Source organism: Formica exsecta, unplaced genomic scaffold, assembly GCF_003651465.1.
Source record: "Formica exsecta isolate Colony F162 unplaced genomic scaffold, ASM365146v1 scaffold425, whole genome shotgun sequence".
In the NCBI taxonomy this organism is placed as follows: domain Eukaryota; kingdom Metazoa; phylum Arthropoda; class Insecta; order Hymenoptera; family Formicidae; genus Formica; species Formica exsecta.
In genome coordinates, this window is record NW_021851492.1 from 15,422 (window position 1) to 38,627 (window position 23,206).

A 23,206-nucleotide genomic window follows, 5' to 3' on the forward strand; every position below is an offset into this window, starting at 1 on the left:
ATGCGTTTCTATCCAGAGTCAAACGAACTCGAAAACGCGACAAAACAGTCCAGAAAAAAACAAAGGGAAAACTGACGCGAAGACAAAGGCAGACGGAGAAAAGCGTCGCCCACGACGGCGCGTTGTCTTCCTCTTCTCCTGTTGACTTCCTACCCGCCGACAATTTCATCGGCACGCTCGAGTTGCCCAGCGGGCAGAGCGTTGCGTCCCCTATAAAAGCGAGGGTAGACGATAGCGGTACCAGTGTGTGCTCACTGCCGACCAACATGAACAGCACCGACAAACTGAAAGTGAGTAGTTCCAGTAAGATAGCCATTCGAATCACCGCTTGTAGAAGCACGAGCCGTACAGGTCGAATCGTGCAACGGGCTGCAGTCTCTTACATATTTCTAAGGGCAATGACCCGTTTCCTACTAGAAGTAATGATTAGTCTTTGAGGCAAATTTTTACTTGCGGATTTCTACATAATACGACAGTCGAAATTATTAAATGTTCTCTACATGCTCATTGCTTTCGAAAATATTGTCGGGATTTATTAGACAATTTTTCATCTCCAAAAATTTCAGCAGAATTATACAGCACAATTACATCCGCTCACAATTTATATAATAATAGTTATATTTTACTTAAAATTTTGAATCATTTTAAAAGTATACATTCTTTAATCTGACAATTTTTAAAAATAGATTTAATGCTCTTGTCATTAAAAATTTTCTGCTAAACTAATATTATAATTAGACAAAGTTATTAAATTAATTGGTACATATATATATTTTCATTCTACAAAGCAAATTCGGATAAATCGTCGATGCAAGATATACAACGAGGCCTCTCTAAAATCTCGCATTAGCAAAACAAGTTGCAATGAAGCCTATGCATGTCGCATGACGCTGTATCTCGCACTTTGAATAATATAAATTCTAAGATCATGTTCATCGTACGATCTACAAATTCAAGGACAATTGTGTTTCTTTGCTTCCGGCAGGTAATACTCTTATGCGGCCTAGTATTATCGGTCGTAGCTGAAAAGGCAAAGACCGAAGAGGCAAAGAAGACCGAGTCTAGCGTTCAGCCAAAGGATGAAAAGACAAAGCGCGGATTGGAACTGAGCCTGGGTGATCACGGTGGTTTCGGGGGCGGTGATTTCGGCGGGGGTGGTTTCGGCGGCGGTGGTTTCGGCGGCGGTCATGGCGAGATAATCTCCACCGATCACATCAAAGCGGTGACAGTCACGAAGCATGTACCGGTGCCGCATCCGTATCCGGTGGAGGTCACGAAGCATGTGCCCTACCCGGTGAAGGTGCCGGTCAAAGTACCCGTTGACCGTCCGTATCCAGTCCACGTACCGCAACCTTACCCGGTGGAGGTCACGAAGCACGTGCCCTATCCGGTAGAGAAACCGGTGCCCTATCCCGTCAAGGTGCCCATAAAGGTGCCCGTCAAGGTGCCCTATCCAGTCAAGGTGCCCGTCAAGGTTCCGGTCGAAATATCAAAACCAGTTCCCTATCCCGTCAAGGTACCCGTGGTCGTCAAAGAACCCTATCCCGTGGTCGTTAAAGGTCATGACGAAGGCGGCTACGGTGGCGGCTACGGCGGCGGATTTGGTGGCGGATTCGGTGGCGGACACGACTTCGGCGGCGGTTTGGAACTCAGCAGTGATTTCGGCGGATACGAGCATCATTGAGACAAAGTTGACGCAGGAAGGAAACAAGGACTCGCGTCGTTGGTCGTCCCCTTTTGTCTAATGGCGAACGGCTCGTGCGGCGCGAGACGAGGAAGCTTTATTCGAGGAATCGATCGTCGAGAGAGATCAAGGAGCGACCGACAAAGAACGATTATGTTCCAATAAAAAAACTGACACGACGGATCAATATTCTATTTTATTGTGATCCTATCTTCGGATTGTACTATACACCCTGTAAATGTAAACACGAATAAAGTATTCTTTTGTACGTAACGATTGCTTACGAAACTGCTATATGATGTCGGGAGAGCATGAGGGAAGGCTTAAAGGCGACGGGGAGATGTATTAATCTGACACGTTATGCGATTATGAAGAATTGCAGTGGAACTTTCACTTCGTTCATATTACGCGAGTTGCGCTAAGAGAATACACCTGTTTTACCGTAAACGGTGTATGTACCATTAGAAAAACACAAGCGTAGGGATCGTTAAAGTAAACGGCATATTCAATACGAGAGGGATAAGCGTAAGAAGTAAATGTCAGAGCGTGCGAAAATTGCGCGGCGGAGCGATAAATATTCCCTCTTGCGAATGTCCTCTCGCCTCTCTCTTTAAATTAATCATTGCTTTCGACACACGCATCACGCGCCACCATGCATGACGTATGCGTATCTTGCGCCATAAGGATTCGGCCAACGATCGTTAAGTCGCCAACTGCGTCGTTTGATTTTTCAGGGCTGCACCGATAGTTTGTGAAACGTAATGAGAAACGTGTGTGTAAAAATCGCGAAAGGGGTTGCCAAACACCATGCGATTTCGACATATCGTCGCTTACGCACTGCCTTACGACACTTATTTAATACTATCAGAATTTATCGACTGAAATATTCGTATAACGGTGTCTTAGATAGTTGTTTTGCACAAATTGTTTTGATCTAATTATGCGGTGTGTACATAAATTATATACAAACGACAGTAAATCAATTATATCCTTACAGTGTAGAATTTCCCAATTTAATTGATCGCTAATCTAACTGGGGATAATTCTATGTTAAATGTAACTGAATCCAAACGTCGTGCACTCAAAAAAATGTCTTGCTGATATAGGTAGATTTCTAGGTGTCACAACAAAAATTTATCGCTATTTTTTGTATCTGTTAGAATATTGTCTGTTACATATAGAATTTATAGCAGCAACATTCTAATAATATCTTCTAGAAAATTTAGGTCCCATTGCCAAATGTTAATCACTGCATTGGATAAATATGAGTTTCGATACTACAGAACGATCTTTGTGAGAAATATAACTGCCAATTATAACTGCAGCATCGAAAAATTGAGAAAAATTGTTTAAAAGAGCTAGATAGATTGAGCGCGTTATACAAATATGTTAGACGTGAGGATTATATATTCATTTGTTTCTTGCCGCTAATTTTTTCTGTCTACCACAGCCAAACTTTATAACAAGTATGATTGGCCTTAACATGGATAGGCGCCACAGAAAAACATTCTTTCTAAATTTCACAAACAGTTCAGATATAAATTCTGTCTCTGTCACTTAGATTGATTAAATGCGAAACATATGCGATATCACAGTATTTGCTAATCATTTATGTACCTCAGTTAATTTTGCGCACCCAGAAAATTTTTGCTGTAGTTGCAATACCACTTTTTTGAGTGTGTCGACATCAAGATCAATAGACTTTCTCATATTTTTTTCCCCTTGCTTCTGTAAAAGTTTCGCACGCACGCGAATAATGTCGCCAATGCACTCGCTTTCGCGATACCAAGTTTGTACCAGATCGAACTTTCCTTTCGTATTATGCGATACAATACACAGCGCATACAGCGTCCATCTTATAGCTAGATAACTATGGTAATAGAACGCAAACCTAATTGCCTCCCACGGTAATAGACCTGTACCTTGGCTATACAAGTTCCTCCGACTACATACATCTTAGGCACCATTATGCACGATCCATTCTGCGGCGGCATGACTCGTCCCGACGATAGGATGTCTCGTTAATACATGGTTACCGCGTAAACCGAGCCGGCCCGAGAGATACGAGACACACGAGAGACATTTACCCCCGTCGTCGTCTTCGTTGTCGGCTTGTTCTCTCGCGGGTCTCTTCCTTTTCCCTGGCGTCTTACTTTCGTTGCGGTTCCGATAGCATACGATCGGATAGCAGCATCGTTTCGCCATACACACACACACTCTGGATTCATTTCCGCGTGCTGAGTTCGCTTCCGTCGCGCGTGCTAAACTAGAAATTGAAAGCGGCGGGTCGTAAACAATTCACGATCTTAACATACAGGAAAGTCGGCTCCCGGGTCGAGAGAGATCGTCACGCTTGCTCGTTACATATAAACGATGTAATTCGGCAAAATTACAGGGAACGACGATGGTATGCCTTTGTTGGGTGTTGCAAGCGAGTGACTTTCGTTATGGGTGAACTATACTTTATTAGCACCGTTACAATCGCGAAAATCGATTGGTCACGAAACTGCGTCCAAACGCGTTCAATATCGCGCATGTGATCGATTAAAAGAAACGTGAACACTGACGAACATTGTTCTACGACCTACGAGATAGAGCAGGCATCGCGAGAGAAAGAGAAAGAGAGAGAAAGAAAAAGAAATAAAGTCTCAACACTAAATTTATCTCCTCGCGAAAATTTATTACGCATTCGATCGAGACATGCGGTCGCTCGATGAGCAAATCCCGCGTTATTCAACGCGCTGCGTGTGTCGAGTAATGATAGTTAATGGTCTGGGAAGTTCATGCGGAGAAAAGGAGAAAGAGATTTCTTCCATCACAGCCGTGAAACACACGTGCGTACGAAAATAAATCGAGATGCGCATATTACATTTATAAACATCCAGGATAGCCGAGAGATGCGAGTTATATAATACATGTAAATGTGCGCAGTGACTTTGCTATTTTGTTCAACCGTGACGCAATATATATCCCCTTCAATAAGAGCAGATCATTCAAGAAAAGCGCGTGCGATTGCTTCTTTAGCTTTCTCGGAGAGAAAGAGAGAGAGAAAGAAGAGAAAAAGAGAGAAAGAGAAAGAAAGAAAGATAATAAATGCCATAGTATTATAATAATCATCAAAGTACACATTTCTGTTCATATTTACATATAAACTAATCGTATCGTAAACCAAATATATCGAATTGTTGCACATTATATTTATTTTTAACTCTCAAAATATGAAAATCGCTTTAAAAAAACTATTATATTAATTCGCCTGACATATGATCAGCTTCTGCCGTATTTCTTTTGAATGCGATGCTATCATGCGGAATAAAATTGTACGCGTATATATTTTAACGTCTCGTCTTGATTATGCAAGTTATCCTTCTTGCGCGTGTTACGATTTGAGATTCATGACTCGACACTAGTATCAATCTCGGTTACGAACATCTGTTCGGCAATTTGGAAAAAAATAATGAGGATTTTGATGTTGACGACATATTAATTATCAAATGATAGCGTTACGTCAAACACTTCCCATAGTAGTAGATGTAATTCGAAACACGATACACGCTTGTAATCGGTTGCGAAATCGCGATTTTATATGGTAATTTTATGCAAGCGCGAAATTCGATCGATTTTTGTTAATAAGATTTCACGCTTTCGTTGCGCCATTAATAAATTTTTACGCGGCGATTTTATCGCGCTCAATTAGAGAAATCTCGAGAATAGAGAAACGGCACGGCTGGCTGAGACAGAAAATAATGGTTATTGCATTGTGTGCACTTTTGTGGTTACCGTACTACCCTCCGTTTCTCTGCGAAAAATCCATCGTGAAAACGTGTCGATATAGTGTATTATGATTGCGATTTGGCGATACTAATTAATATGTGTGTGTTAATGCACAGTGCATGTTAATAAAACTTATTAAGTTTGAATATAAATTTCTAAAAAATCAGAAAATATGTAATATCTTTATAATGTTATCTTAACTTTTCATAAACTACGAAATGCATAACATTATTTGACATATTTTCTCGGCCGCAAAAGAAATACCGAAATCCTTTCTATAGCTTCATGTATGCCAATATCACCGCTTGTTTGCACAGGAAAATGATCGCCGACATAATATTGATATTGTCAATAGCGTAATCTAAAGTTCATCTTTCCAAGTCTGTGCTTCCATAGCAAAATTTGATCTCAAAGAAAGAAATTTCGAGAAAAATCGAAAAAAGACAAAAATGTCGAATGTGGCTGATCTTTCGTGATAATCAAATAATAAAAATGTTTCAATATTTAATGAGTACAGAGCGCAAATCGTAATATTATTGATAGAAGTCAATTGTTTCAGCTTGTAATATCTTACTGTTAGACAGATCGCTCTCTAATTACAGTGTTTATTGTATAATTTTATTATCTTTTATTGATCGCATATTTCACGAAATAAAAACGCAATGAAAATAATGATTTCCTGAAGACATAATTCTTGTTAACATCGTTTTATACTCATATTAACTGGATTACCTTCTCAATGAATTTTCGATTAATTAAATAAATATACAATTATAACATCTTATCATAGAAGTTTAATTATACGTGCACTTTATCTTTTCTTGTTATATTCATTTATAATTTTTTTTTTTTTTAATTTTTATCCCGCGAATAATTATATTATTTCATATAATACAATTGTTGTAAATAAATACTAAAGGCAATAATAGCATATAAAAGCGATCAATATATCTGAGTCTATTATTACGTGCAATTAGAAATAATTGATCATAGCTAAATTGCACATTAATTCTTGTACGTGCGAAATAGTAATAAATCTGAGGTTAGCCGAGCAGCCAAGAGTAAATTGCCATGATATCGATCCGAAATACAGAGGTAAACCATGAAGAGTGAAAAAAAAAGAATAGATTATAAAAAACTAGTATAATGAACGGTTCTAATTGGCTTGCATTTCAAATGTAATCCACGGTATTTTTGCATAGTCATATTAAAGTTATGGCTAAATCTACCAAACTTGGAGCTTCAATGAATCTTGCAATTACGCGACGTATAACATACAAATAGATTTCAAATAATATCATTAACAATTCGAAAACCGATGTATAATGTATCATATATTTAATGTATCTGTGAGTCGCGGATAGTTCGGGTTATTCTGGAAAATGTCAAAATCGTTTTTGCATACTTTAATTTGTATAGCTGATCCATTATTTCTGATACATTTATAATACAATTGCCAACGTGTATGTGTGTGCATTTCTCGATCAATTTAATATACACACACATATTGCTTTTTTCTACCTACTTAGTCAGACCAGTCAAATGCACTAACCGGATCCTACATTAACCACAAACCACAATTTTATATTCAACTTGACCGTTTAATCTCAAAGTGCAGAAAATGGTCGCAATGTCTGGAAGTCCCTTCCCCCGCCCCCCGTTCGGTCTGCGTCGCTTTTCCTAATTACGCTAGTAACAATAATATATCGATTCGCGGGAAAGTTGCAGCTGATAGATAAGTAATATCCTCGCACAAATAGTCTAATATAATTCAATGAGGTTGTTACCTTAATACCTCTTTCGTAATATCGAAGATAAATTCGTAGAATTCTTATAAAGTGCGCCGCAAAAAATGTGGTTAAACTTATCGTTAAAGTAATAATCTCTATTGTCCGGCGAGACCATAAATTTAACTTTCATCGCAAATGGAATATCTGCAGTAAACTGTATATCATGTAATAAAAACAAAAAATCAAATTCATTTTATCGTCATTCAAGAGTTGATTGAAAGCGAAACACCGGATCGACCTTTTTCTTCGTCATAATTGCAAATAATTTCGCTGTAATACAAATGTAAATAAAATAATCTTCTAGTTTGATAATTGCATAGAAACGAATAGAAAAAAAAATATATATATATATTAATAAAAATGTTAAGATCTATTTTTTTATTAATTGTCACATAATCAGTAATTCAATCGGCATAAGAAAAAAGAATTTGAAGAATGATCAGTCGAGTCTAAAACCACAAGTGTGTTTTATAAGAGCACGCATTGATCTTTTCTTCTTTCGTCGTGTCAGTTACTCGTGCGTTGTTTCATTTAAGCTTTGAAAGCTTTCCTACCTAAGATCGGAAAAATCGTGATCGTGTGTCGTAATATCATCGCCGTACGGCACGTCCAACAGTGCTGTTCGCAATGCAATAACCGCGATTACGCATTACCTGACTATGAGCACTTCCTTGATACAGGATCGCGTTTATGCATCGCTACCGGCGCAATGTGTGTGTGTGTAAAAGTGCATCGACTTTCGCGCGCGGTCTACCTACTTACCTAGCTACTTTTGCCGGTCGCCTCACGTGAGCGCGATTTTCCTCTGCGAGGCTTTTTGTTCTCCTTGTCTGGGATATAAACGCGAGGGAAATTGCGCCGTCACGATTCAGTTTCCCGTAACGTTAACTACTTTGCCGTGTAATGTTGCACTTGGCAAAAATATAACCCGGTTGAATATTATACCGCGATGCGTGCACACAATGATATGCAGATTAATACGTTTCTGCAAGTTGCGAAACAATGGGCAAGATTGCCTTAGATTCATTTAAACGATTTAACTAAAAGATACCACTCTTTTTAATACTTGAATTATAAAAGCTGTGCTGCATGTGAGAATTAAAAAGAGAGATATATGTTCTCATAATGAATAACTCGCAAAGTATCGATCCATAAATACCTAGGAAGGGAAAGCAAAAGCTACGTAATCACATTATTGAATGTTAGTATATGTGTGAAATGGCGCACTATCTTGCTAATCAAATAATATAAAATTCGGTGTATATACGTGTAGTGTGGCAAATCATATATGCATTATATTATTATTACTATAACTTTATTACTATAACTATAACTCAATTTCTCTCTTTCTTTCTCTATTTTGTTTTTTTATATAATTATATAAAATCTCACATAGCGCACGTGCGCATAGTAGCATTATGCAATATATTCTTTCATTTCTGTGCTATAAAAAAGTGGAGCAACGTGAAATTATAGATCAATCGTGATAAGGCAGAAAGCAGATTGCTTATTAAATAACGAAATATGAAAAGAAATAGCTTGATATTTTTTATGATAATTGTATATAAGAATTCTGTTTCTCACAAATTAAAGAAAACAACTTGTATCCTGTCGAGAGTTAAGCTTTGTTATAAGGCATATCTCCTTAATCCGGATTTGCGACATCACGATAATTTTAGATGCAATAACGTAAAAAAGTTTCCGCGAGAGATATTTCTTAACTAACGTCTCCAGCTGGAAAGTGACCATCGTTTTTATCATCACATACGCGTTGAGATAGTAATTAAAATCCTATACATAATATAACACTAATGCATTTTATATCTTTATATGATCGCACAAAGTTTATCCCTGTCCTGTACATGATGTTCAATACAAACGGTTCCACACGAATAACCGTAAAAATTGTTTTTATTAACAATGTTTATATTTTAGTACGCGTAATCAGCTAAGAGATCAGATAATTTCACAGTCAAAATAACCGTAAACGAGCATATTATCTACAAAATTTTTATTTACCGAATTATTCATTAGGTACAACCCACACATCGGAGTTTTATTTATTATTATTATTATTTTATATATATATATATAAAACAAAGAAATATTTCAAAGGAAAAACATCTATATAATGAAAGAATAAATATTTTCTTAGCCTAAAGATTTAGAGTTTTGTAGTGTGTTCTTTATTATTCTACATATCATTATATATTATTTACGCACGTATATATACAGTATATATATAATATAGATTTATATATAAGAATTCTTGAGAGATATATTTCCCAGAATACATTTATTAATATTAAAATTAAAATTTAATTACATTTAAACTAACCAGGTTGAGTATCAGGATTTGTATCAGATTTTGTATCAGCAACAGCTTCTGCCAGTTCGGTAGATTCAGTAATTTCAGAAGTAATAACTTTCTGTGCATCATTATCTGTATATTCTTGATGAGAAGAAATACTTTCATCTTGCACTAACATTTCTTTTGCATTAATATCGCTATTAGAATTAATAGTTTCAGAAGTTTCAGAATTATTTTGCGTTGTATTATTATTATTGTTAGTTGTGCTAACATTGCTAACATTTGCATTCATTGCACGCTTCAAAGCCAAATATTCTTCTACTGATCCTGTTGGAATTTTTTCAGATGTAGCAGTTGTATCAGTTGAAGAGGATTGTGAAGACGAATTCAAATTTGGCGATTTATTCAACTTAGATAATCTTTGACGTTCTCTCAATCGCTTTCGAATCTCAGACTGTATCTTAGATTCTTTTATTACATTCTGAACATCGTCAGTTTGATAATAGCGTGATGCCCAAGTTTCCATTGAATCTGATTTCGGCAAAGTTGCGCCAGATGCAGATTGCTTATGTTCTTCTTGAGAAGGAACAATAACTTCATCTTGACTCTCATCACAATTTTCTATATCCATAACATCACAATAATCATCTAAATCAATTATCTCATCCAAATCTGCCGATTTCTCTTCTTCAATTATACTCTCTTTCGGTATTTCTTTCGTCTTACTCTTTTCTTCCGTGATAATTGTATTTTCTTCAGAAAGGCTTAATTGTTCTGTAGTATTTACATCCTGTACATCATCTGATCGTTCTATAATCTCGGTATTAATCTGTTTTGATTTTGAAGTGTTTTCGCTGGTAGAAGTAAGCTGTAATTTTGTATGTGACTTTTTCTTCGATTTTTTGCGTCTCTCCGCAACGTTATCTGCAGAAATTGATATTGATAATGTATTGTTCTTTATATCAACATTTCTATCAGGCATTATTGTTCTTGTTTCGCTACTTAAATTTGTTTTGGTTACAATATTTGTATTATCGTGTGCCCCTGTTACTTGAGTTTCTAGAGTTTTGCTAGAATTCTTCGCGTTTTCAATGGAATTACTTGCAGATTTTCCAGTTTCCGTTGCACGTTCATTTTTCAATTTTTGACTTACTCGTGTTTCGTCATGAATTTGCCCATCACTATCACTAGATAATAATTCGACAACTGGGGTAGGTTGAATTACTAAAACAACATCTTCATCTTCGCCTTTACTTTGTTGAGCACTGATAATTTGTTCTAACTGCTTGCGACAATTTTCTTTAGCCTTATCATCGTCGTGTCGTGTTCTAATGTTATTCTCTATTGCTTGACTGTCATTTATTTCTGATGGATTAGTGGATGGAATTATGTCCTCCTCTTTTCGTATTAAAGCTCTTATAGCACGAGCTCGCATTTCTAATTCTAATAAATCTAACAAACTGTCTCCTTCTTTTCCTTTATCTTCCTTATCATCTTCTTTTTTAATTTTAACATGCTTATTAGTTTTATCACGATTTTCATTTTTAATATTACATTTCGCTTTAGAATTAGACTTATCTGGATCATTTTTCTTAATATGTAGTTTTCTTTTAATATTTGTTTTATCTCGTTTTATTAACTTTCCCTGTTTACCATTTTCCTTTTTAGATGTATCGTCATCTGTCAACCATTCTTCTGTATCAGAAATAATTTCTAGAGAAGGTCCTATTGAAAGAAAGATACAATAACTAGATTAGCATTATTTTTAAAGCTTAATGCCTTCTATATATACAATATTCAATATGCACATACCTGAATCATCTGATTCGCTTGTGTCTGAAGATTCCAACATAGGTTTGCCATTTAATTTCGATAATATTCGAGCTTTAGACATACCATTTAACTCATTCGCACAGTATTCTTCTAGTTCACTTAAATTTACATGCTGTATATAAACAAAAAATAACATACTATATTTTTAAATATATTTTTATATTAAAACTATATCAATTTATAAATTTGCTACAATTTACTTTCAAAACTTGAGGCAGCATCATACGAATCTTTTCTGGCTTAACAGATTTGAAAAGTTGTTGGGCTAATTCTTTACGATTTGATAAATAATTCTTAATTGGTTTTAAATCTCTTGTATCAATTTCATCTTCATCTGATGATAATGATGATGATGTACAAGAAGATAAGCTGCTGTGTTCCTTAAAAAAAAAGAATTGTCTTCTAAGCATTGTATAGTAAAAATCTTTTATTGGAAAAAATTTTTATATAATTTAAAAAATAAGATATTCAAAATATAATTATTAATGATTACCTCACTGCTGCGTATATTGTTTCTAGTTTTGGACATATTTATTTAATGTAATAATCCTTTCCATCTGAGCAATAACACACCGAATATTTTATCCAAACAAATCGAAGGAATGTCAAAACAACTTTCCTTTTATATTTTCATCTAAAAAAATATAGATTAAGAAATCTTTTTATACACATTTTATTACAACAGTATATTTTTACATTTTCTCTGTTGTCTAAAATAAAGATATGTTGATATAAAAAAATGAAGGAAAAACGAAAATCATATGCAGAAAACTGTATAAAAAATGCAATTTAGTAAAGGAAATAATTAAGTAAATAATTTATAATTTACATTTTAGGTTAGAAGCACCATGTTGTATTGAAGTATACGAAGCTAAAAACTTTACACCACAAATTTATATCTATTTCCTCTTTATCTGTATGATAAAGTCTATTTAACAGCAGCTGATAGCCTACTACTACATACTACTGTATTGCACGTACACATTCATTCAAACACACGACGTATTACGTATTATTAATTGGACTTCTATTTACAATACAATAGCAATATAAGACGAATAAAGATTTTCTGATTCTGGAAACGTCGTGCAGGTGTCGTTAGATGCCAATGCTCGCGTTACATTATAACCTGTATTGTTGACAACTATTTGTCAACAAGATGACATTAATCGAATATAATTACTAAACGTCTAATTGCAGTAAGTACTATTAATTTAATAAAAATGTTTTATGATAAGGATAGATATCATGTTAGATATCAGATATTTAATCTAAGAATTTATCTTTGACACAGGCATTTTGACAGATAATCATATTGATCTGTCTAAGAGATCAATCAGCTGTGAGATTTATACATATCGTTAGATACAAAATATTTATGAAATTTTTGTACTATGCTGAATAAATGTAATATATGATTACACTATCTGTCAAATTTAGTGTCAATTGAAACTTTGTGTAGTTCTGCATAATAAAAGAAAAATGTTGAATCGCTTTAAATCAGCGTTAATGAGTGCTGTGGGCGCAAGCGAGCTAGGCCTACAGTACCCTAATGATTCGGATAATGATATGATGACAGATTATATTAACTCTAATTATGTCATGGAAGTAGAAAACAAGCCTTATAGTCGTCCAAGTTTTCTAGGCTTGACAGCTGAAGAGACACAGGTATTTCTAGTTTCTTTTCATACTGCATCATGTGTGAATACCTTTGTAAATATAGATAAAAAGATACTAATAAATTGTAATACTGATATTTGTCTAAACTATCCATAAAATATTTATTTTATATAGGTGAGTGCAGATCACAGAGTAAGGCCTATAATAGTTCCAAGGGATCTTAGTCGTTTGCCATGGTGTGCTGGCTATGCAGAATGTATAAATGCTGGAAAGAGTACTTGGAATGAGGACCAAGCTTCTGCGACACGCGGAGATCTAAAATTGTCAGATGTTAATGTCACACTGCCTTATGTTATGTTTTCAATGTTTGATGGCCATGCAGGGTATCAAGTTGCTCTTACAGCAAGATTACAGTTACATAGAATAATTCTTGTATGTGCTCTCTTCCAGAAAATTCTATTGTCAGATAATATTATAGAAAATGAATTAATAAACTATTTGAAAATAGGAAAGGTTACTGGCTATACCAGCTAATATGCTACTGAATGAAGATGGAAACGAGCTGATTAAGGGCAGAGACCTAGTTACAGGTGCTATAGAATTAGCATATAGACAAATGGATCAAATGGTAGATGTGCAAGCTCAAAATGGTGGCGGTGGTTGTACAGCTATTACAATTTTATTTCTTAATGGAAGGCTATATGCAGCAGGAGCTGGTGATTCAAGGTTGTATTATAATTTATAGATAATGAGTTGATATATAAAATTAAATGTTTATGTAACTATTTCTATATTATTAGGGCTGTGTTAGTTTTGGGGGAAGAACAACGTGCTCTCACCAGAGATCATACTCCAGATTCTGAATCAAATCGTGTCAGAGCTTTAGGCTTTCTAAGAAGCAATGAGTTGCTCAAAGGCCATTTTACTCCATTGGAATTTAGAAAAAGACCATTACAAAAGGAATTGGGATCTATGGTTTTGTATCGAGAACCTTTTATGACAGGTTGGGCGTATAAAACTTTAACACATCCAGATTTAAAATTACCGCTCATTTCAGGACATGGAAAAAGGGTACGTTATCATTAATATTAATTTACAGCTCTTCAAATTAAAGTAATTTTGTTTATGGTACTATGAGAAATCGTTTGTAATATGTAGAGTAGAGTAATGGGAACAATAGGTGTAACTAGAGGTTTTGGAGATCACGGTTTAAAAGCAGCGAACACTGGTGTTAATATCAAACCATTTCTATCGTCACAACCTGAAATACAGTCTCTAGACTTGGACAGTTGCAATCTTACCGAAAGAGATTGCATTATTGTTGCCACGGATGGGCTCTGGGATGTAGTATCGGATAAAACAGCGGCAGCAATACTTAGAAAGACACTTGCACCTGATACTCCATCATTAGAATACAGGTATCTTTTATTTTGTGGACTAAACTTTAACTAAACTGTACCGATAAAGTATGATACAAGTTCTTTTCGATTTATAGACTGACAATGGGTGCTCAAGAATTAGTGCAAGCGGCGAGAGGTCGCTTAATCGGCAGAGTGTGGATGGGAAAACCCGAAAATCCTAACGAAACAGACGAGAAATCCTCACCTATAGCATCGGTAGACGATATTAGTGTATTAGTAGTACCTTTATATCCTTATTTATGTGAACATAAACAGTGGCTAAAAACGACGCAACAAGAACGAAAATATGCTGCGGATTCTCTAACAACAATATGCTTTGATTATCCTATATCTAACAGATCAACTGATAATCCTGCATAATGAATCATACGATTATCCAATCAGATCTGATTTCATCTAATTTACAATGTGAAATAAGAAAACGATGTTATTATCTAATGTGCAGCTTATGAATTTTATTCACATTACTACAATAACTCATCATAAATTCGTGATTGCTTATTTAGTCTTAGAATAATTAGCAATATTTAAGTGCACAAGTGCCGCATATATATTTCATAGTTCTCTTTTTGAAATATTAAATTGTTGCATACTGCCACTGCATATATTTTAACTACAAAAGGCTATGTTTTTATTATTTAAACAAACATTCCGTTATGATACCTATTTTACATTTACAATATCTTGAAATGTTTGGAATGAAAGTTTAAGCATCTCATATATAAATACCAATTTCTAGACTGTCACTTTAGTAATTAATAATGTAGATTGTAGGCAATGTAATTTTAACAAAATATCGAAATATTTTTTATATTGCTTTTGAGGCAAATATGTGTTACCATTCGACATTTTGAACGCTTTACGATGTCTTATCATATTCATTTTTATGTTAAAAATATTAATCCTATGGTTGCTCAAAAACGTGTATATATATACATACATATGTGTGCTGACAATGAGATTGAGAACTTTGTAGGAAAAACAAGTAAAATTTTAAATATACAATAAATTGAAACTTTTTCCGTTAATTTATCGTTATTCGTATTGATTAATTGTAATGCATTTTGATTTTATTTATTGGTAATTTTGCAAAGTAATTTTAGCATAATGCAGCCAAAGGGTTAACAAATAATTGTAAGTATGACATACATAATCAATATGCGTATGTGTGTGTAAGAAATTGTATATAGGGAGCCTATATAGTTAGATTAACTCTCTTGTAGTTATATTAAATAAATATTACAAACACATTATTCTTTCGTATAGAAATATTTATATAGAGTTTCTGTTAAATATTAATATTGAAAGGAATTTTTATTAATCATGAATTTTTAGCCAGTGTTTCGAGAAATGTGTGTCTTTCATACATTTTAGTTTTAATTTACTTCCAGTATTTATTGCAAGATCGTAAAAAAATTTGTTTATTCAACAGAAATTGGGATATGTATTTTATATCTTGAGTGTGGGATGGCGCTGCAGGTACTAAATTAGCGTTTCCCAGCAATGACAATTACACAACCAACAAATCAAGTTTTAATATCAAATAATTTGGCCGTCTATTTAATTTTGCCAAGAAAAAGGGATTGATTCAGAATTCTTCACGATATATTGTCGTGTGAAAAAGTTACACTAAAAAAATTATTAATCATATAAATTTATTAAATATTGCGTTCGATTTATAAGCCTTTTAAAGAATAATACATTTTCTATGCAAAGAGAGATTCAGAAATATTTTAAAAAATGTTTCGAAAAGAGAGAAATATATAAAATGCTTTTATCATGTTCAAAATAGATTCACATACAAAGTCTCAGCGTTGTCGAGCTTCGCTTAAATGAGTTGCCCTTCTGTGCGATGTTAAATGGCGAACTTTTGCGATGTGCGTGCAGGCACGCACGTGGACATGTTTTATACGTTTCCAGGGCAAGTGCATTTCCTCGTCGCATGGCTGGCACATAGAGTCCGAAGCACAGTTAACTCTCATAAATTTAATTACGAGGCGCAACCAAATAGGAGAGACCGGCCTCTCTTTTTGCCAGTAAAATCGTAATTAGTCTCGACGCTGTGATTATCTCGAAATTATTTATCGATGAATTCCACGAACTATAAATTATCAACGCGCGGCAGGACATATATCTGAGAGATAAACTTTCATCAGATATAAATCAAATAATAACACCAAACAATCGAGTGATAATATTAATATGTACATACATACTTATCCCGCGTCGCGAGATATTTCTCGAAATATTTTAATATGGAAATAAATATTTTATTATGTATAATCTCTTGTCATATTGCAACAAAATTATTTATTAACAATAAACAAATCTCTGTAGAAATTATGAAGACTCTACATTTTTATGAAATTTTTTTGTTTGATATATATTTTAATTGCTTAATGTCAATTATATCATCATAGTAATTAGGAAAATGTTATTGGTACATCGCGCTTCATTAACGTGAAAGAGCAACTGAAACATAAGCGGAATGCTTGGTAGCGCGATGTTTTATTCCATTACGGATTAAACGGTCGGGGAACTGAAAGACGTTACGCAGCAAATTCCTGTCAACCGACGACGATGAAGTCGGAGATGAATTGTAATGCGCCATGCATTTCCGTCAACTAAGAACGACAGCATAAAAGGGTGCTGGGATAGAGTGTCGCAAATCACTGTACGAAAAAGTGCTCGTCTACGAAAGTATAGACAAGCGTTGTGAAAAAACTAAACCTAGTTTGACAGCTCCCCGTTGGCTCGCCATCGATCGATTCCCAATTTTGTGAAAATTGCTGTGCACTGAGCTGATGGCTATCGAATCTCGTCTTTCCTACGCAATGCATCATCGTTTTTAAAGCTTCCAATCAATGATAAGAATATATTACCTATGAATATGTCTCTGCTAATTTTCAAGTAATATAATCAGATTTTAGTTTTACTTGTATATAATACTTAATAAAATATGCATATATACAAAAGTTTCACAAAAAATTAATATTTTATATAGTAAAAGATATATTCTCTCTCTTTTCTCTTTGTCACAATAAGAGAATTTTTAATTATCTACTTTAATATAGTATTGAGAAGAGATTTCAATTTTATTTATATCTTGATAAATGGATTAATCATACTCGATAGTTTTATCATAAAGTTTCTATATGTTATCTCAGAAACGTATAATGTACACCGGGTATTTGATCGAAAAATGGGATGCACTACTTTTGAACGGTCGTCTGATCGCCGATATGTTTTTCATGGCGCCGGATTATGACGGGCGATCTGTCACGGTCATCGTAACGGTAACTCCAAGGGGCTGGAAAGGGCTTAATGCCTCTCCTGCTAGGGATAGCGCAAGAAAGAATGTGCGTGTGGAGAAGGATGAGGAAGGAGAGTACGTTATACCATATCAAAATGGCCACGACTTAGGGGTCCTGTGTTACCCCGATATATCATCGTTAGAGAACTTTGGACGGCTTCCTGGTTCCAGCATTGATGGCTTCCTCCGATACGAAATGATGTATCTGTTCCTCATTGCAGCGTGGAAATGAGAATCGGATGCAATTTGAAAGTAAAAGTATCGTCTAAAACGATAACAAAAAGTTTCACGACTGCTTACCTATCCGTCTTCTGGCTCACATTTCGGCATAAGAATTTTATTTAAATTAAAAAGGGGTAAATTATATGCAATGCCAACTTGCTATCTCTATATAGAAATCTGTTTGAGAATAATTTACATCAAAGATATATAATGCTATTAACAAACAATTTTTCACACTGGCATTGCAATTAGAATAAAATTAGAATAATAAATTATTGATAAGATTAGAAAATTAAATTAGAAAATAATTCATAACAGCAATATATGATGTCTAGATAGCTTAATACGTTCATCAAATGTTGTTTTAATTTTATTGAGCTTTTTTGCATATCTATGTAAAAATTATGACATCAAGATTAGTGACATTCTGTCTGCATGTTTTTCTTGAAATACGCATCGTAAATTGTACAATTGTATACTGTAGACATGTCGTTATTGATTATCGGCTATCGCATGCTTCTTGTCAACTCTCTTAGCTTGCATGAACCTAATGTCGATCTGCTGCAAGCTAATGTTTGGCTGCCGAACGGATAATGCAGCAAGTTTGCTACCGAGGGATTACGTCACCAGCTCTCACAGTTTCAGCTTCCAAACATAGATACATATTATCTATATGTCTCGGCAAAGTGACGCGTTATACTTCTCATCGTCAGGTATTCAGACAACGATGCTAAATTTTCACTTATTGCTTACGCGCAGCTAAGAAATTTCAATTTGCTATTCAAAGCAATTTGCCGATTAAATTCGCTTGCATATACATAGCTTCGTAAACGTGTCTTGATGAAATGATATACGGAATATTGCAAGAGAGTGTGGTAAACCAAGAAAACATTCTATACTAGTTTTGGATATTAAATGACAATTGAACAGTGCTGTAAGATATTAAAGTATATTACTTAGCAGATGTTATTAATGACAACATTTCTGCAAAACAAATTTCTAGAAAAAAAATGATTACTAAAAGGAAGAAATAAATGGAGCAATCCCGAATTTTGCATTCGCTATCGGAAAAATAATTTAGGCAAATATATTTAATTTGATTTAATAATATTCGGGGAATTAAAAAGCGATAAATTAAACTTGATCGATTAAAAGTTAGAGATTGTGGAAGATAATAAGGATCATGAAGGAAGTTAAGAACGAAAGCATTTCTCCTGCCTTTTTGTCTCGCCCGACTCGTGAGAGCTTTTTGTCGTCATTAGCCATTTTTTTTTCTCGAGATGGTGCCCAGCCTGCAAAGTATAAAAACGGGTCGTCCGACTATCTGACGGGTATTTCCTCAGAAATTTATATTAACTGCGCGAACGGACAGATAGAATGATTACGTGCACATCGGCACGCATACGTTCATATATATTCGCGTGTTGAAAACGACTACATTGAGTTTAATTAAGTTTTTCTCTATAAGTCCCTTATATAATGTCATGCAGATAATCGCAAGTTCTCTTTGAGAACGACGATTCTCGCGTATACGGCGCTGACGTTGAACATGAAATGAGAATTTCGGATAAAGAAAATGAATCAATTATAGATAATAATTGTAAAATACCTATAAATCAAGTACCGATGCGTAATTCTAATATATTCTCCGAATATAATCAGAATTGCGAAACCTGGCAACTGAAAGTAATAATGGAGATGGCCGTCACTTCGTCCGAATAATTATCATCGTATTTTCAGTCGTTTTCACGACGCATGCGATATCAACTTTTCCTAAATACATTATCTAGATTTCGCATCGGCGTTAATCTGTCTAGCAGTAAGTAATTAAATTTCTGCGAATGCCATTTCCGCGGAGAGTTTATCTAGAACGGCTAAAAATTCTGACTTTTAGTTGCCAGCTTTTATCGGAAAATGCGACAACGCGACGAGTCGGCAGATAAATCCGGCAGAGCGTTTCCCATCTGCGCGTGTCCTTTTCGCAAGTTAATGCGCTTTCCGCAGGACGCGCGCTGGACGTGCAACGAGGCTCGACGTGTGCGTGTGCCTTCGGAGGCCCACGTTGGTTTGTGCCGACGACAGGAACGGTTATCCGATATCAAATTATGTACGTCGAGCCAAGTTTCTCCACGACCCAAGACCTCGGATCCGTACGCCAATAACTTCATTCCTGCACCGGCGCAACTCGCGATGGTATAATCTGTCCTAGTCGCCACACTGCGATTGGTCACCTCGCTGTTCGTGATCTTTATAGATTGAGAAAAATCACGCAGAGATTGAACGCCAAGATAATTTAACGCGCAACAATACATTTCATTCTTGTGGATGAAAGAATTATGACATGACATTCAGTTGATTAAGCATAATTTTGGGCGACGTATTGGAGATGGTGAGCAGACAGAAAAACGAATACATGTGATAATAACTTTAAAATAAAAATTATATAAATCTTTTAATTAGTTATGCGATATATAATCTAGATAATAAGTTCTATTTAATAAAAATTGATTTTTACGATAACGCTCGCGAGATAAGATTTAAATTAGTCATATGCGATAAATTGTGTGATGTAACGATAAGAAGCGAGATGTCATCTTTATCAGTAAATCGAACTGTCACTTGACGTGTTATCGGTTTTTCTTCTTATTACTCCGCGTTTCTGCCGTCTCTCTATCGTGCATCATAAACCATCCGTGAATTCTCCGCATGACCGACCAGCCCCATCGGCTCGGTCGCCTAGTGACAAATAGTTAGGCGTTACTCTCTCTCTCTCTCTCTCTCTCTCTCTCAAGCTGGTTACGGATCCTTTGACAAACATAGGCGGACAAACGTTTCCTAATTGTACTGGGAATTGTTTACGCTATCTCTCATAGTACCTTGTCACCTTCCTCCCGTTCATGGCTATTCCGTGTTTGCCATCCCTTTCTTGCACGTTTCTGTCATCTCTTCCGGAAGAATAGACGACGAAAATTTTGTAGGGGTATAGACGTCCGTGATGCGCTTAATTGAATATCGCCGGCGACGAGCTTTCATTAGGAGATCCGGCTTTTTTCATAGCTCATCTCTCGATATTACGCCCGTCATTGCGGGGATTATTCGGCCAATGCGGGAAACAATGAATCCGCGTAGCGCAATGAGTCATGTATGTAATTCACGACATATCGGATTAATTTCTAACCGTACTCTGCAACGACGTATTTTTCGACATTTTTCGCGATAAAAAACGTACAGTTATTCACGCATGCATTTCCATGTTCCATTAGGCGCATAACCAACGTGCTACAGCATCCGCTTCCGGCAACGAAGTTTTGCCGCCGTTGTAATGAAGAATTATGAATTTTTTAAAAATCTATAAATTTAATAAAAATTATTTTGGTTTAAATGTCCATATAATTTTATTTTTATTTTTTATCTTTGATTTATAGTCATCTTTTTTTTTGTAAAAAAAAAAAATTAGCCTTCATATATTAAGAAAAATGTTGATTCTCTCTTAAAACAGATATTTATATAACAGATGTTTATATAACGTATCATATAAACATTAATGCAGACGAAAAAGAAACAAATGTTAAATTTTTATTTACGTCTCACTTTCTTTCGAAAAATGCTGGATACGTGCCTGGATTTTGATAACGTTATCTTTAGGTGATTGGCGAATTGTACAAATAAAAAGAGTCCTCGGGCGGGATCATTTTGTCAAAGAGCCAAATGCGGCCGGGGAGTGTTATACCAACAATGCAACGTGTCTGAGCAAATATGTGAGCACTGTTAAATATTTGAACATTCACCATGCGAATGTAAACGAGAAACCTTGTGTTATGATATGTATCATTAACTCCCTACGTATACCAACGCGAATCTGTCGCGTAAACTAGATGATTGTATAAAGAGCTGTCTCTACGTCGCACGAATATTTCACAATCAAGATTTCACATGTACGATGTCAGAAGCTGAGTAAGGTCCTCAAAGTTTTTCGTTCTGAATAATATATGATACGTTCAACACTGAAACGTGGACTAGAAACTAAGGTCGTTGTTTTATAGTCTCAGTCTATGTTCCAGTTGAAAGTACCTAATACTTATACAATGAAAAATATGCTTTATGAAGAAATGAGTGCGTGTGTCGCGCAAATGTGACATTCTTTCGGATATCACGACGTATCTGTTTCTCTAACTCATTCTCTAATATATCTGCGTGTCACAACGATATATCAATTTACTGCGCTTTTGGCCTTGTCACGACTCTTCATTTCAACGATATATAAAAGCAGCAACGTATAAAGAAAGTATCCAACATTGGTTTTCAAGATAGTATTCTTTGCTGTCAAATCGAATTGTATCGATCAATCTACACACATTATCGTTCAGGGAAATCGATTATGATAAACAGAATGAAAAAGCAATAAAATTAAAAATTCCTGAGAATGTCGAATTAAAGAGTAATTAAATAAAGTCAATAATATATTATCAAGAGTGTCAATATCAATGACAACTTTTCTCATATCGCACATGCGGAAGCTGTATAATCATATTGTATTATAATACGACGTTAATAATTTGTGACAATCTTCATATCATTTCGAACACACATGCGGGTTCATTGCATCTGCAGGATTAAGCGGGGAATGGAAAGGAAGCCGCTAAAAACTGGCACAGACCTCTCGTTAGATAGATCGTAGGACAGGTGCGGCAGCGACCGACGCCGCTATTTCCGGAGAAAAAATATCGCTCGTTTAACACCCCCGGGTTCAGCCCCACGAGGCCGATACGAGACGAATTATTGTGCCGCGCCAATCTACGAGGATTACTCGCGCCCACGAAGGGCCATCGGGACGTCGTTCAACGACTTTACGGCGGCGCACGTGCAGTCACATCCCTCTGAAAGTGCATCGATATCGTTGCATTTCGAGCTTCCCCGTGGATTAGTCGGCCAATCGCATTAAGAATTTCGACTTTAAAAGCTTTCCGCATCGCAACTCCCGTTTTTAAACGCGTAAATGTCGAGTTTACTCATCGGATAATAAATAGAACAATTTTAATGTCAAAGACGGAGAAATTATTGATGCGCAGACAGAATTAGCTTTGCAATAGATTAAAATATGCCAACTTGAATTATTAATACATGTAATGTTTTAGGAACTAATGGACTTGATATTCATATTCATTGCAATTGTTGATTAATTTATTCCTACTAGTAGTCTTGAAATTCTGAATATTAAGTACTCTTTCTTTCTTTCGT

The 23,206-nt window shown here is 35.3% G+C and overlaps 3 protein-coding genes across 4 annotated transcripts; 2 read left to right on the plus strand and 1 right to left on the minus strand.

Annotated features, from left to right (window-relative positions):
* Window positions 1-1,919, plus strand: LOC115240418 (H/ACA ribonucleoprotein complex subunit gar1-like). The gene is given in 3 exon segments (XM_029815558.1): window positions 1-117; window positions 120-290; window positions 986-1,919. Coding segments are annotated over 3 exon segments (987 nt in total). The 3' UTR covers window positions 1,685-1,919.
* A 7,492-nt stretch (window positions 1,920-9,411) lies between these two features.
* On the minus strand, window positions 9,412-12,433 carry LOC115240373 (dentin sialophosphoprotein). 2 transcript variants are annotated; one of them, XM_029815492.1, is made up of 5 exons: window positions 12,222-12,433; window positions 11,886-12,026; window positions 11,593-11,772; window positions 11,372-11,504; window positions 9,412-11,284 (listed from the first exon to the last, which is right to left on the minus strand). In XM_029815492.1, the coding sequence occupies exons 2-5, from the start codon at window positions 11,919-11,921 to the stop codon at window positions 9,582-9,584; spliced, it is 2,052 nt and encodes a 683-aa protein (XP_029671352.1). In that variant the 5' UTR covers window positions 11,922-12,026; window positions 12,222-12,433; the 3' UTR covers window positions 9,412-9,581. The 2 variants fall into 2 exon arrangements, with proteins under 2 accessions (XP_029671352.1, XP_029671353.1); XM_029815493.1 differs by lacking the exons at window positions 11,886-12,026; window positions 12,222-12,433 and having other exon boundaries at window positions 11,372-11,515.
* Window positions 12,434-12,462: 29 nt separating this feature from the next.
* On the plus strand, window positions 12,463-14,871 carry LOC115240374 (protein phosphatase 1H). Its single transcript, XM_029815495.1, has 7 exons — window positions 12,463-12,591; window positions 12,687-13,060; window positions 13,187-13,444; window positions 13,521-13,738; window positions 13,813-14,083; window positions 14,171-14,430; window positions 14,508-14,871. Exons 2-7 carry the CDS (start codon window positions 12,875-12,877, stop codon window positions 14,791-14,793), a joined length of 1,479 nt encoding a protein of 492 aa, XP_029671355.1. The 5' UTR covers window positions 12,463-12,591; window positions 12,687-12,874; the 3' UTR covers window positions 14,794-14,871.
* Window positions 14,872-23,206: the final 8,335 nt, after the last annotated feature.

Excerpts from the sequence above, each read along its gene's own strand:
- LOC115240374 (XM_029815495.1), top strand. The coding sequence starts at position 12,875 with ATGTTGAATCGCTTTAAATCAGCGTTAATGAGTGCTGTGGGCGCAAGC. Across the intron at positions 13,445-13,520 it reads AGTTACATAGAATAATTCTT|GAAAGGTTACTGGCTATACC; the intron begins GTATGTGCTCTC and ends ATTTGAAAATAG. Across the intron at positions 14,084-14,170 it reads TTTCAGGACATGGAAAAAGG|AGTAGAGTAATGGGAACAAT; the intron begins GTACGTTATCAT and ends TGTAATATGTAG.
- LOC115240373 (XM_029815492.1), bottom strand. The coding sequence starts at position 11,921 with ATGTCCAAAACTAGAAACAATATACGCAGCAGTGAG. Across the intron at positions 11,773-11,885 it reads ACAATATACGCAGCAGTGAG|GAACACAGCAGCTTATCTTC; the intron begins GTAATCATTAAT and ends TTTTTTTTTAAG. Across the intron at positions 11,285-11,371 it reads AAGCGAATCAGATGATTCAG|GACCTTCTCTAGAAATTATT; the intron begins GTATGTGCATAT and ends TTCTTTCAATAG.